Source organism: Eurosta solidaginis, chromosome 3 (assembly GCF_040869045.1).
Source record: "Eurosta solidaginis isolate ZX-2024a chromosome 3, ASM4086904v1, whole genome shotgun sequence".
Taxonomy (NCBI): domain Eukaryota; kingdom Metazoa; phylum Arthropoda; class Insecta; order Diptera; family Tephritidae; genus Eurosta; species Eurosta solidaginis.
Window position 1 is genome coordinate 284248109 of NC_090321.1, and position 15683 is coordinate 284263791.

Genomic DNA, 15683 nt, shown 5'->3' on the forward strand with positions numbered 1-15683 from the left:
TCAACCGTAGGTGAATTCGGTATTGTCACCTGCTGTTTTAGGAAGTCTAAAAAGCCGGAATTGTTTTCAGCATACCATTTTGACTCGGAGCTCTTTTGACAGTTTTTCATATTATTAATGAAGCACCATGCTTTTTTTGTATTTGGAGATTTATTCAAATTTTCGATAGCTTCATTGAAATTATCCCTCTTTGCGTCTTTGACAGATTTTTTCCAATCCTCTTGCAGTGAACATACATATTCCATATCCTCCACCATGTTTGTTCTCTTTGCCTTTCCTCTAGCAGCATTAACAAGTCTATACTTTTTTTCCAGTTCCTTACTCCACCAAGGTTTAGGTGTGTGTTTGAACTCATCCAAATTCATTGAAGCCTTCTTTTTTTCATCTTTAAACGCATAAACCAGGTCATGAATACTGCTTATGTCCTGAATCTCTCCAATTTTTTTACATAAAATATTTTTGGAAACAAATTTAAATGGCTTTTGCATAATGTCTTTAACATCTATCACAATGGGACAGTGATGACTTCCCCCTACAAAAGAATTTTTACACTGCCATGTGATCTGACCCTGAAAGCTGAGAAAGGATAAGTCCAACACACTGGACAGTCCCTCAGTGGCTAGGTTTGTTGTCCTAAAGAAGGTTTTTGAACCATCATTAATACAACTTAAATTGGAATTGTTGATGAGAGAAAAGAGAAATTTCCCTTTAGGTGTGTTTATAGAATCGCCCCAAATCCTCAATCTGGCATTGAAATCACCCAGTAATATGGCATTTGTTTGTCCATTTAAGAAAGATATAAGCCTTGACATTTCATTGCTAAATGTTTCCAGTTTAATGGTTGGTGGAAGATATACTGAACATATTGTAAAGTTTTTGTTTAGATTTATGGTTTTTGCTATAATGATGTCAAACAAGGTCCTGTACTTAATCCTGTTAAACAGGATGTTTTTCTTGAAACCTATGGCAACACCTCCATACCCATCTGATCTGGTTTTTTTAATCATTTTGAAATTTAATAATTTATGTTCTTTTTTTTCCTCATCATGGGAAAAAATTTCCTGTAAGCATATTATATCTATGGAATTTTGATTGTTAAAAAAATCAATGTTTACTTTGTTTGCCTTTGAACTTTGGCAGTTATACTGTAAAATCCTTACCATAAGGCTTGCGAAATCTCTCCACCCTCTCTTTCAAGGGCTCCCCGTGTACATTTTCTTCACACAAGCTGTATAATACTGAAACTAGTGGATCATCTGTTTTAATAGAATATTTTTTTTGAAGTAGCTCTAATATTTTTTCTAGTTCTGATACTCTTGTCCACCCTTGCCTATCATAGCATGGTATGTTCTCCGGCTTCGTCCTTATTTCCCTGATCGGGGACTTCCTTCTCTCTCTTATTGGGCTATTCCTAGCTACCACATTGTACGCTCTAGAAACCAATCTCTTATTTACTTCTGTGTTTGCGTTTATCGTTTTAGGCCCATCGTTACTTAGCGGTGGAAAATCACCTTCATAATTTGCTAATAATTCAAATTTATTTTGTCTGTCAGGACAGTAAAATTGCGTGTATGTATCATATGCCTCCTTTTTGCTAATCTTTTTTATGGTCATCTCTTCAATTATTTTTTTTTCTTTTTGCCACGTTGGGCATATTTTTTTGTTTAACGACACATGATTTAGATCACCGCACAATATGCACTTTTTATTAGTGCAACCCTGATCGCAGTTATCCTCTTTTCCACACAAAATACATCTTGTCTTTCCATACAACTAGCTTTGGTGTGTCCCAATCTTCCACAATTATGGCATTGTTTAGTAGGAGGGAAATAATGTTAAACTTTGCAGTTTGTAAACCATAACTGAACACTTTTCGGTAGCTCATCTCCAGCAAACCCAATTTTAACCGTTTGGGTTGGCCAAAACTTTTCTTTATCATCTCTGTCCCTTCGCTTGATTCTATATACTCCCGTAATCTTTACCTCAGATATTAAGTTGTTGCATATTTCTTCTTCTGTAAATTCTTCTGGAATAAACCTTATGACTCCATAGGTTTCTACAAAGGATCTTGGTATAAAGGACCGAATACCCATTTCTATTAATTTTACATTTTTTACACATTCGTTTGCCGCTATTGCTGATTCAAAAAAATTTTGTATAATGTTTTACCCAACGCTGTTACCTTTTTTATTCCGTCAATGTTTAAATGTCTGATTTTCGACCATAAAACCAGGCCATTAGTCATCCTTTCGTTTTCAAAGTGTTTAGACTTTGACGTGTCTACTAGAACAGCATAAACCCCTTTATATTCCGCATCAAAGAAAATCTGTTCTTCCCCCTTTTCCCTAGTCTCAGCGTCTTTTTTTGATTCTGCATTTTTTTCATTTTCTTCAACTTTATTTTCAGTTTGAGTACTGCTACCTTTCTTTTCAGTTTGTGGAATGCTAACTTCCTCATTTAAACTGAAATCTTCCTCCATAGCAACATTGCCTACCTTTTTAGCTTCTGCAAGAGCCTCAGCATTTGCGTCTTTTTCCTGTACCCCGAACTTTCTGTTATTTGTATTTGTTGTATTTCTACGAATCAAAAGACCTTGCATTGGCGGCATTTCTTTTGGTATTTTACTTGGTGGAGCTTTGAAATTCATATTTGCATCTTTTAATCTACTAGCTTTGGGTCTACGCATCTTAGGTTCCCATTCTTCCCTAGGACCCGGATCTAACAGAGATTTTTTCTTTGAATTGTCCTCTATAACCTTCATGGCGTCTCCTGCCATGCCCGACGCTGAAGCGTCATCCATTTTTTACAAAATGGCCGCGAGTACCACTGCTTTCCACGAAACTCACACACAGGTTAAGTACAAAAAACCACAAAGAGTTAACTACTATATTAGCAAATACTTACCAATATGTAGCAGTTTAAATCAAACAATTTTTTAATTAAAACAAACACCTTCAATCAATGGAACAAAAAAAGTTTTTTTTTTTTCAGTGATTGGCGATTTTCCTTCAATCGATTCTTTTGAATGGCAATCACCTCTGGCAGAATATCGCCAATAGCGATTATAGCGATTGGCGATTTTCCTTCAGCATGAAATTCTAATACTAATATTGATAGCGGGGATGCAATCATCGATATTGAAATATCGTTCATCACTACTCATCTGTGTGCTTTGCTTTCAGACTGAGTAAAAAAGTTTATTGGCGACAAAAAGAAATAATTTTCTCGAAAATTGGAAAAAATATACTTTTACAAAAGTTTGCCAAAAATGGGGATAGTTGTCTTAAGAACTGCACAACGAAAAAAATTTCTCGTCAACAGATAGTGGTAAATAAGGGCGAAAAAAGTATGCCTTTTGTGCAGAGAAATTGTGGAAACGGCGAACGGAACAAAGCAAACTTGTGCAACAACAATTTCGACGACGAAGTGATGTGCAATAATTGCAAAAAATGGTTTTGCAATGGACCTGGAAGCACATCTGGATCCCAAATTGTTAAACTTTCGGTGAGGGCTAAACATAGGGAAGTCACCCTACATTCTGAAGGTCCACTTCGAGAAACAGTACTAAAACTTTACTCGTGTGGCGTACGTAATGTATATGAATTGGGATCAAGAGCAATGTTGTTGTTGTTATTGTTGTAGCGATAAGGTTGCTCCCCGAAGGCTTTGGGGAGTGTTATCGATGTGATGGTCCTTTGCCGGATACAAATCCGGTACGCTCCGGTACCATAGCACCATTAAGGTGCTAGCCCGACCATTTCGGGAACGATTTATGTGGCCACATTAAACCTTCAGGCCATTCCCTCCCTCCCTACCCCCAAGTTCCATAACGAGCTTGGGGTCGCCAGAGCCTCGTCTGTTAATGAAACAGGATTCGCCGCGGATAGGTGAGGTTGACAATTGGGTTTGGAGAAGCTATATATTGCGCTGGCAACCTGAAAGGTTGCGCTACACAGCCCCTTGAATCTGGTATTTTAGTCGCCTCTTACGACAGGCATACCTACCGCGGGTATATTCTGATCCCCTAACCCGCTGGGGTATCAAGAACAATGGAAACCACTTATAACTGATCGTTCGTTTTTGCTGTGGTTGGTTAAGGTGCCTACCGAGCAAGAGCAATAGCGTGCACGACAAATATCAGCAGCACAAATAAACAAATTAGAGGAATTTTGGAAGGAAAATATCGATGCAACATTTCGGGATTTAGAGAAGCCAGGTATAGACACTGAACCATCACAAGTGCTATTGCGTTATGAAGATGGTTATCAATACGACATAGTTTTTGGTCCACTTGTGCGCCTAGAAACAGAATGCGATAAAAATTTAATGCATGTGTTATTCATGAGTTAATACTTCTAGGCTGTAGCCGTTAACAGTTTCATAAAATTTGTGTGTTTTGATGGAAAAATAAAAGAATTATAGAAACATATATCACTCGTCTTATTGTAAACAGATTAACTCAAAATTTAAGTTTTTTGGGAGAATGCAATTCAAGCTTTGTCATATGGTTTGTATATGGTTGAATTCTCCGGCTAATTTCTAGGGCACTGAAGTGGGTGGCTAATTTTCTGCTAAAGATTATTTTTATAATAGTTTGATGAATTTGCTATATTTTTCCTCTATATTTTTCATTAAAAACTGATCCACTTTACTATACAAATATTATGCAGCCAAATACAACTTTCAGAATAAATTCATACGGAGTATTTCTGAATACATCGGTGTTGTTGTTTTTGTAGCGATTAGGTTACTCCCCGAAGGCTTTGGGGAGTGTTATCGATGTGATGGTCCTTTGTCGGATACAGATCTGATACGCTCCGGTAACAGCACCATTAAGGTGCTGGCCCGACCATCTCGGGAACGATTTATATGGCCACATTAAACCTTCAGGCCATCCCTCCCTCCCCACCCCCAAGTTCCCTGAGGAGCTTGGGGTCGCCAGAGCCCCGTCTGTTAGTGAAACGGAATTCGCCGCTCGAAGGTGAGGTTGACAATTGGGTTGGAGAAGCTATATATTGCGCTACACAACCCCTTGAATCCCAATACATCGGTGTAGTATAATATAGTAAATAAATCATGTTTTTATGGTGTTACATATACAGATTTATTTCGGGTTGATTCATCTTACATTTAAAAATCAAAGCATTTTGAATTAGCAAAATTTATAAAACAAAAATGCATAGACATCAATTTCAGCTAGTTTCATCTCATTGAGTGTAATACGAGACTGAACATATTAGAATTTCACATTACATCAGTTTACTATAAAAGGTACATATTTTCGTCTTTTTATTCCAATTTTGGTTCATATATTCTGTACACTAAATTAAATTAATGTATAACATTCAATCTACTCCGGTAAACAAACTTAAACATTCAATATTTATATCCAAGTATACAAATAATTGCAGATTCGCTTATCAAAGATAAATGAAAGCGATCGCCATAGCTTTAAAAAATAGCCATATCTATATTCACTGATAGCTCAAAATCGCTGTACTGCCCATCATATCGTCTGTATAGAATCGCTTCTTAAAATAAAGCGATCGCTATAAAAAATAGCCGTGATTTAAAAATAGCCATATCTATTTTCACTGATAACTCAAAATAGCCATATCGTCCATCACTAGAATGAGGTTATGGCTTTATAGTTATGTTACCATTAATTCTAGGGTTGTGCTTTTTCGTTCATTTCAGAGATTCGATTCTTTAGTTCTTTTTCTGATGAACGAACAAGTTGTTCTTTTTGTTCATCTGTTCTTTTTTGTTTTCAAGCAAATTTGTCCACTGCTGCTTGCACCCGCGAAAAAAGCCAACAAGTACAGATGAGGGTGTGTATGCAGCAATGTTTTGTGTATGTATATTTAAATGTGTTATGAATAAATAAGTTAATATATACATATATGTTTAATTAACTTCAAAAAAGTTACAAATTTCGGAAAATCCAGCAAATTGAAAGAGTAAAGACACAAATTGTAAATATGATATTTTCAAGTTTAATAAATGTAATTAGTTTCTTACAAAAGATGTTTTTCATAATAGTCCATACATATATTGTTGTAGGAGTGCCACACACAAAGATGACCACACATATCTTTAGTGTAAGTGGCATCATCGACATTCGTGCTCAGAATTTCTGCGTATGTATGTATGAATTTACAATGTTCGCGAAAGAGAAGTGAGAATGAATAACATTAGATAAAACGATCTAAAGGAACAAATGAACTAAAAGAACAAATAGAACCGAAATCGAATATCTAGCTCACTTCCCTGCAAAAACGCTCTCGTCATTCCACGTCATTTGACTAGTCATTTTACGGTCATAGGTTATATTCATAGTCACATTTGCATGGGCGTGATTAGGTTTTGTGACCAAATTTTTTGTAGGGTTGTTCAGTTGGGAGACCCGGTCAATTGAACGAGTTCAGAACGAAACGACCCAACTATAATTAATTCGCCCTTTAAAGCCGGAGTCATTGGTGCCGTATGTCGTATCGCTGTATCCGTATCCCTAACGTAATCAGCTGTTTATCGTTACGACGGCAAACCAAAACCCAATTGGTTGGCTACGATACGGTTACGACCTTAGCGGCACCAATAATCGATTGCATTAAATCTCATAAGTTTGGTCGAATCAGCTGTTATAAGGTTACCGATACGGTTACCGATAAAGCACCAATGTCTTCAGCTTTAATCTCTATCCGTATCTGGTTCATGTACCATTGGAACACGTGGTTTGATATTTGTTTTGGCTAAGGGTGCACTTTACAAGTGAAATTATTTTTCCCGCTCGGTAACTTTTCCAAAATTTTTTGCAATTAAAAACTGCAATATAACACTCTAATACGACACAAAATATGTTAGCAAGTATTTTTGTTGTATATATATGCATCGCAAAATTTTGTATGTGAATGGAAAGTCGTAATATACTTCAATTGCTTGATGTGTTAAAATCTGTTAATTCTATAAACTCTTGTGTTGTTCAACACAGTCGACATCTAGAATATATAGGTAAGATTTGATCAATATATAAATGAATAAATAATTAAATGAGGGCAGATTGTTGTAGCAGTTTCGTAGCAGAATCTTCCAGATTCACTGATTCCTCTACTTGAAATATTATTGGAAAACTGCCTCAGGTGGAAACCCACTTTAGTTGATGACATGTAAATAGAAGAGCGTATTGTGTTTGAAACATTTTCCTCAAAATTTCCACCCTACCAAGGCCTGGCTTATGACTGATCTCAAATATATTATAGCTTAGGTGCATTACAGAGTAAAAAAGCACAATCCAGTATATTTCATAATTCTTGAATTAAGCAAGCATCATATATGTAATACTCCATTATATATTACATATATGGCAAGCATTAATGGTTAAAATAACTTAATTTAAAATGTGTAAAATAATTCCAAAGATGGCCCTTAACAATAGACATGTGTGGATTGATAACATATTCATGCTTAAAATAATTACGCATTTATAAGTTACATTGATATAAACTTATTTTTAATTACGACATCCTTGCCATCAAATGTGATTTCGTCCACGAATTGTTTCCTATTGACACGGCATTGAACACCGCAACGCGTAGACCCACAATTTTTGCATTCATACCAGCAACCCGGGCATTTCTCATCCAAGCAGTCACATATATCCATGCCATTATGCCGCATATGTCCATACTCATCGTATACCGTAGAACGCGAATTGGTTAGCTTTCGTTTCAGTTTACGTTTTTCACGATTGGATTTTTCAGGATCGAAATCTTCTAGGAACTTAAGATCCTCGGATCGTTCTCTCAATCGCCGGTCTGACTGTTGTTTGCGTGGTCGTTCTCGAAGTGACATCCGCAGTCCAACGCCTTCGGTAAGATCATTATCTGCATCCATTAAATGATGAATTTTTAAGGTGAATAATATAATAACAATTTGGTTTTCTACGATAACTACTAATAGATATTTTGCACAAACAAATTAACACCAAGCACAGTATATTTTTGGAGAACAAACTTATTGAACAGCTGATAAATGATTTCAGTGCTGCCAAAGTGTTGTTTAATTCAGTGATGGCAAGATTGACATGGTAGATGTTAATACGCGTCCAAATATATCGGAAGATGTGTCAAAAGACGCATTTTGACCCCAGTTTCATTAAGGTTCATCCACATTATACGACGCGACATGTAGCGGCAAAATATTCTTTGCATGGATTGTTATGGAGTCATGCACACCTAGCGACCGTCGTACGACACGACACGACCAAGTTGACCAACTAACTAGGCAAAAATGCCGCGAATATTTTGTCGGGACGTGTCGCTACATGTCGGGTCGAATAATGCGCATGAACCTTTAATCCGAATATGGAAGTTACAAATTCTGCTTCTGTTTAAAGAAATTTCCGAAATTCTGAAATATTACCCGTACCGCTCCGGAACTGGAAAATAAAATCTGTGCAAAACCCCTTTCGACAACAACCCTCCCTCCTCCCTCCTCCCTCAGCGGGTTTGGTGATCAGAATATACCCGCGGTAGGTATGCCTGTCGTAAGAGGCGACTAAAATACCAGATTCAAGGAGCTGTGTAGCGCAACCCTTCAGGTTACCAGCGCAATATATAGTTTCTCCAAACCCAATTGTCAACCTCACCTATCCGCGGCGAATCCTGTTTCACTAACAGACGAGGTTCTGGCGACCCCAAGCTCCTCATGGAACTTGGGGGTGGGGAGGGCGGGAATGGCCTGAAGGTTTAATGTGGCCACATAAATCGTTCCCGAGATGGTCGGGCTAGCGCCTTAATGGTGTTATGGTACCGGATCTGTATCCGGCAAAGGTCCATCACATCGATAACACTCCGCAAAGCATTCGGAGAGCAACCCTATCGCTACAACAACAACAACAAACCCAAGAAAAGTTTAAAATTCTCCTGCTGTTGTTATTAGCAGTGTTTTTTTACACGCGTTTACGTTTACGTTTGCGCGTAAAAACAAACGCTTATCCTTGCTTAGATAATGCTTAGGAGACCCATCTAGCGGCAAATATCTACTTAGGAGACTCATATAGCGGCCAATAGCTACGCAACATGTTGTACCGAAAAGCGGAGACACAAACCTCTGTTGTATGGCTGCGTATAACCTATAGCTGAATCGTTTGCGATGAATAGGGGGCACACACAATTTTTAGAAGTGATACATAGAATTTGTGTAGAGGTGAAACCTAGACACATATTTCAGTTGCATCTGAGTATAATGGGTATTGAAATTTAGTAGTACACATTTTATGTGCAGCAATTTCAGAGGTGTATCTAAAGTTTGACGTTAGCAGTCCATATAAAGTTTAAACGTAAACATCTATAGATTTAAAAAAAAAAACACAGGTATTGTTCCAGCGATAAGAACACTCGCCGGAGGCCTTGGGGAGTGTTATCGATGTTTATGGCCCTTTGCCGGATGCTGATCTGGTACGTTCCGGTAACAAGCACCATAAGTGTTGCCACTTTAGCTTTTTTCAAGCTAGAATTAGCTTCTTTTTTAATTCTCCGTTTAGCTTGAAATGTTGAGATTTAGCTTTATGCTTTTTTTCAGAAATTTTTTAGCTCTTTTAGCTTTTTAACGATTAGCTCTTTGATGGATCGGGCGCTTCGGGATATTCATACCTGGGCATCTAATGTCGGGTTGAAAGTCAATGCGGAGAAAACGGATATGGTCTTGTTTACAAAGAGGTAAATGGTCTCAAATGGGACCAGGCTTAAGTTAGAAGGGGTGAACTTACTGGAGAAACCTTGCACAAAATATCTAGGAATCATCCTAGACAGTAAGCTGTCATGGAAGCTCAACGTGGCGGAGAGGGTTAAGAAGGCCTCAACGGCACTCTATGCATGTAAAAGAATGCTGGGGTGTACGTGGGGCCTATCGCCCTCTCTTTCTCATTGGGTTTTTACATCGATTGTAAGCCTTATTCTATACTATGGAGTTCTTGTTTGGTGGAAAGCCACACAAAAAACAACATACCTCAAAAAATTAGAGGGGGTATGCAGACTATCGATGCTTAGCATTACGGGAGCCCTGAAAACAACCCCGACGGCTGCACTGTATGCAATTCTGCACATTCCACCTGTAGACCTGGTAGCAAAGAACATAGCATTAACAACCGAAACCAGGCTCGGTGCCTCGGGGCAGCTTGAGCGCCAACCATATGGCCATGGTAGTATAGCGTCATCAATCACAAGACGAACAGACTACCTGATTCCCTATCTGCGCTTCGAGGGAGATCTTAAGGCCACAATAGAGGTGGACGGTTGGCGCAAGGGTGCGCAAATTGCGGACGAGGCGATACATGTGTACACCTATGGTTCCAAAGTAGTGGAAGGAGTAAGGTCTGCGGTATACTGCGCTGATCCGGAAATAAGCAGATCCTACAGGCTGCCGGATTACTATAGCGTGTTCCAAGCGAAAATATTAGCCGTAATCAAAGCAGTAGAAACCCTGGAAGAGAATAGCTTAGCTGCAACTGTGTTGACTTTTATATTGACAATCAAGCAGCAATTAAGGCAATAATCTCGCATAGCACAGCATCTAAATGCGTGTTAGAGTGTAAGCAGTCTCTGGAAAGAATCGGGACAGTGAGAAGCATACATCTATATTGGGTCCCAGGGCATATGGGAATAGATGGGAATGAAAAAACGGACGAACTAGCTAAAACGGGCGCATCACTTGAAGCTTGCTCCGTAGACGTATCAATTAGACTGGGCGAGATTAAGCGAAGGCGAGAGGTTCACATGATCGACCAAGCGGGAAAGGCGTGGGTTCTATCGCGGGGCTGTAAAGTGTCGAAGATTATGTGTAGGTCCTACAACCTTAGACTAACAAAGTTGCTTCTATCATTAAAAAGAGAGGACTGTAGACTCATGACGGGTATTCTGACTAGACACTGCCTTCTGGCGTCACATGCCTTGAAAGGCTTGTCACAGATGTAGGAAGTGCTGGTAGGAGGAGGAAACGATCGAGCACGTTCTGTGCTCGTGCCCTGCACTTGCCAGGCTAAGACTCCAGCTATTAGGAGTGATACAGCTGTCAGATCTAGAAGCAGCAAGTGGCTTAAGCTGCTAGTATTTGCCAAGAGGACGGAGTTATTTTATAACATAGGTCCTGTTTTTTGATAGGGTTTTTCAGTTTGGTCGTTAAAACAAACTTCTGGTACCACTACGGACTCAATCAGGCTATGTGAGGTCCTCATGGACCGGCCAGTTCAACCTAACCTACCTAACCTAGCTTTTTTAAAAATTTTAGAAAATATAATATTGGTAGATTCAATTTTAAGAACATTGAATGAAGTAAAAGATATGGTAGGCATAAATCGAGGCGTAGTAAGTTTATTAAAGCAACATCAACATAATATCATTTTCGTTCCGTGTGTTTGCCACTCGATTCGATTGGCTGTTTTATCTGCTTCGAAGCTGCTTTCGAGCGATATTCAATTTGTGATTCAAGAAACATTTAACTGGTTTTCTAAGTCCACATGTAGACAAAAGAGATATGCTGCACTAAAGGACGGACTCCACCCTTTGCAAATCGCATCCACCCGAATGGGAAAACTCCTTATTTTTCTGTACTAATGTCAACAGGCATAAGATTTATTTCAAAGATACCGTTGTGTGTAACGCCCACACAAAATAAAACTAACGTAATTACTATAACGGCCACTGTGGTGTGTTGGTAGCGTGCTCCGCCTACCACACCGTATGCTCTGGGTTCACACCCCGGGCAAAGCAACATAAAATTTTAGAAATAAGGTTTTTCAATTAGAAGAAAATTTTTGTAAGCGGGGTCGCCCCTCGGCAGTGCTACGGGTGTATTTCTGTCATGAAAAGTTCTCAGTGAAAACTCATCTGCCTTGCAGATGCCGTTCGGAGTCGGCATAAAACATGTAGGTCCCGTCCGGCCAGCTTGTAGGGAAAATCAAGAGGAGCACGACGCAAATTGGAAGAGAATCTCGGCCTAAGATCTCTTCGGAGGTTATCGCGCCTTACATTTATTTTTTTATTTTATAATTACTATAAGCCATAAGGTAGAATATAACAACTTTATTATAAGGCTTATGGACCAACAAAAACAAGGCTTACTTACATAAGGCTTATATATAGCCACCCAAAATCAGACTTACATAAGTCGTTATAATAACGAGGTGGAATAAGGATTAGTACATCATAGTATTACCTCATTATAAGTTTTATTGCACACATTAAATTTCTTGGGCTTATAATAAGACAGCATCTGACTTCAAATTCCTTTATTCATATTCTTAATAACCTATTTCAAAACTTTATTTAACCGGAGGTCATACATTGGCAGTGGTTCGGCCAGCCCAGAAAGTGTCATGAAAATATTCCCTCCACAAATATGCCAGATGTCATTTCCCAGATATCGTTTGGAGTCGGTGTAAAACACATACCAAAAACTTGAACAAGAGGTTCTTAGACAGCATGGAATATAGAATTTACATCGTTCATTATTGCTGTTGAATCTAACCTATCGTCTGAGTTGATTTCGCTGGACAATATCTCTCATATCGAATTCATAGCAGTTAGGCTTTCATTCGGTAGCTATAGCGTAATTGTTTGCTGTTCGTATATACCACCTCGTTCGGATATGGATGTTTATGCTAGTCATAGCTCGGCCATCTGTGATTTGCATTCGCAGTTGGGAGATAACGATCGACTTGTTGTTGTTGGTGACTTTAACTTGTCAACAGTTAGTTGGGTTAATATAAGTGATTCAAACTTTTTAACTCCCACTGCTCAACATGAGTTTCTCAATTGCTTGTTAGACTCATCTCTTTTACAGATTAACAATGTTCCAAATAGTGGAAATAAAATGCTGGATTTAGTATTTGTGGATGGCTCGGTGGGTACTGCCCTTACGCAAATAACACCTTTATCCCTTCCAGAAGACCCTCTTCGCCCTACGCTAGAGATATCACTTGATATCAGCCTACCCCGTAGGATTCAAGTACAGTCTCGTCCCCGATCTAGATGCTTCTACAAAGCGAATTTCATTATGCTCAATGATCTGTTGGCTTCCCATGATTGGTCGGATTTATCTCTATGCTTGCACTGATGTCGATTCGGCTATCTCTATATTTTACAGTACGCTTGATAGCTTCTTTGATACCTGCATTCCTACTCGCTATATCCTATGTTCGAATAAGCCCCCTTGGTTTTCAAGGCAACTTATCAGACTTAATAACATCAAATCTAGGCTTTATAAGAGGTTCAAGAAATCTGGAGCATCTGCAGACCTCTCTAAATATCTAATAGCTCGTTCTAAATTTCACCGTCTTAATCAGCTTTGTTATAAAAATTACTTGAGTTGTTGTAAAGCCCAATTTTTTAGAAATCCAAAAAAGTTTTACAGTTTCGTAAATTCAAAGCGGAAAACTTCTGGGTATCCTTCCTCATTAACCTTTGGAGGTAAAAAAGCTTGCACTGATGACGACGTTGCTGAACTATTTTCTGAGTTCTTTAAGTCCACGTATTCATCCAGTGGTTTTCATTCTGGTCAATATCCCTATCGCTTAGATAGCTCGAATTACATTAGGAATCCTGCTATTGATGGTAATATTGTTCTTCAGAGTCTTCAATCTTTGAAGCCCACCTTTTCTCCGGGACCGGACGGTGTTTCTAGTTGCGTGCTTAGGTACTGCGCCGAAAACATGTATGAGCCTATTTTAAAATTATTTGAGCTATCTCTGGGATCTGCGTCATTCCCGGCACTTTGGAAACAGTCTTTTATTATACCCCTGCATAAAAAAGGTAGTAGGTCAAAAGTTGAAAACTACAGGGGTATTGCTAAACTTTCAGTCATTCCTAAAGTCTTTGAACAGATTGTCACCAATCAACTGCAATATCAGTGTTCTAGTCTTTTATCTCCATGTCAACACGGTTTTATTCGTCAAAGGTCTACCACTACAAATTTGCTTGTATTCACCTCTATAGTTATGGAAGGATTTTTAGCGAACAAGCAAACGGATGTCATCTACACGGACTTCAGCAAAGCATTTGATACCGTCAACCACGAGTTGCTTATTCATAAGCTTGATTTACTGGGCTTTCCGTTTCACCTATTAATGTGGCTGAAAAGCTATCTTTCTAACCGGACCCAAAAAGTCCTGTTCAAGTGCAATCTGTCGGAATCGTTCGGAGTTTCCTCCGGCGTACCCCAGGGAAGTCATCTAGGCCCTTTGCTCTTTGCCCTTTTCATTAATGACTTGCCACAGACAATATTATATTCCCATACTATAATGTATGCGGATGATGTAAAACTTTGCTACACTTACTGTCCTACCGATTTGAGTTCCTTGGATCTTCTTCAGGCCGACTTGGACTCGTTCCAATGTTGGTGCACAACAAATTTACTAGCTTTAAATTGCTCTAAATGTAAGCATATGACATTTCACCGAGTGAAGCCAGCATTGAAATCTTATGTAATAGATGGTACGCCTTTGGAGCGTATATCTATTGCAAATGATCTAGGTGTCCTTTTTGATCCGAAATTGAATTTTAACATGCATATTTCATCTATAGCCAACAAAGTGTTGGGTTTACTTGGATTTGTTAAAAGATGGGCTAAAGAGTTCGATGATCCGTACCTCACTAAGGTTCTTTACACATCGCTGGTTCGTCCAATACTCGAGTATTGCTCATGCGTTTGGTCCCCTGTTTCTCAAAAGCATATAAAGCGTCTTGAGTCAGTTCAAAAGCAATTTTTGATATTTGCATTGCTCGGCCTTAATTGGGACTCAAGTCTCCACCTTCCTCCATACAGAAGTAGACTTCTTCTTATTAACTTACCCACTCTGGAAAATCGGAGAATATTACTGGGGGTATTGTTCATCCATAAGCTCATTATTGGAGAAATTGATTCCGCGGACCTCCTCAGCCGCTTGTTTTTTGCGGTTCCCCCTAGAGTATCCAGACACTACGTTCCTTTCTATTTACCCCTTTGCCGACGAAACTTTGCTAAAAATAATCCTCTTCTTATCTGGTGCGCGCACTACAATGACTTGTATAGCTGCATCAGTCTTGAATGTACTTTTGCCACTATACGTAATGCAATACTTTTGCCTATCTAATTTAAGAGATACAAGTTAATTTAATTTGCCGGCATTTTATTCCTTCGATAAAAAACAGGAACTATCTCGCTTAAGGATGGAGGAACATTTATCAACATGTATCATTAAGAAGGAACAAGACAGTACTGTGTTGATTGGAATCTGGTGCATTCCAACAACGTAAAAAACATGCTTTTTCATGAGTCACTGACCGGAATCGTATGCATTCCGGCAGTATAATCTTATGGGTCAGGCATCGAGCTGATTGGAATCCGGTGCATTCCAACAACACAGGTCATGTTACTTTTTTATGCCTTGTGATGGCGTATCCTCATTACACTACTCTTAGCACTGCCGGATTCCCATGACATGCTGATTGGAATCTTGTTGCATTCCAACAGGGAGATTGGAATCCACTGCATTCCGAAATCATGCTGAGCGGAATCTGATGCATTCCGCCAGTATAAGATTTCGGCATAAGATCTTATTTCTGCTCATATTTCTTATTATTATTATATTCTGAAATTAAATAGTAATGTTCATTAATATTTCTTTGTTTGTAATATAACATTGTTGA

At 38.7% G+C, this 15683-nt stretch overlaps 3 protein-coding genes across 4 annotated transcripts in view; 1 reads left to right on the forward strand and 2 right to left on the reverse strand.

The window, feature by feature from the left end:
- Window positions 1-3030, reverse strand: part of Atg7 (Autophagy-related 7) — a 43399-nt gene extending 40369 nt beyond the window's left edge. Inside the window, exon 1 of one of the 2 annotated variants that reach the window (XM_067776834.1) lies at window positions 2905-3030. The gene's annotated coding sequence lies outside the window, so the exon portion shown is untranslated. The remainder of the gene's footprint in view (window positions 1-2904) is intronic. The other variant, XM_067776833.1, reaches the window with a different exon arrangement.
- Window positions 3031-6808: 3778 nt separating this feature from the next.
- The window catches only part of LOC137245726 (aquaporin AQPAn.G-like), a 206516-nt gene continuing 197641 nt past the window's right edge, over window positions 6809-15683 (forward strand). The window contains exon 1 of the mRNA XM_067776848.1: window positions 6809-7011. The gene's annotated coding sequence lies outside the window, so the exon portion shown is untranslated. The remainder of the gene's footprint in view (window positions 7012-15683) is intronic.
- On the reverse strand, window positions 7252-8051 carry LOC137245731 (ARL14 effector protein). The gene has a single exon (XM_067776852.1). The coding sequence runs from the start codon at window positions 7891-7893 to the stop codon at window positions 7489-7491; it is 405 nt and encodes a 134-aa protein (XP_067632953.1). The 5' UTR covers window positions 7894-8051; the 3' UTR covers window positions 7252-7488.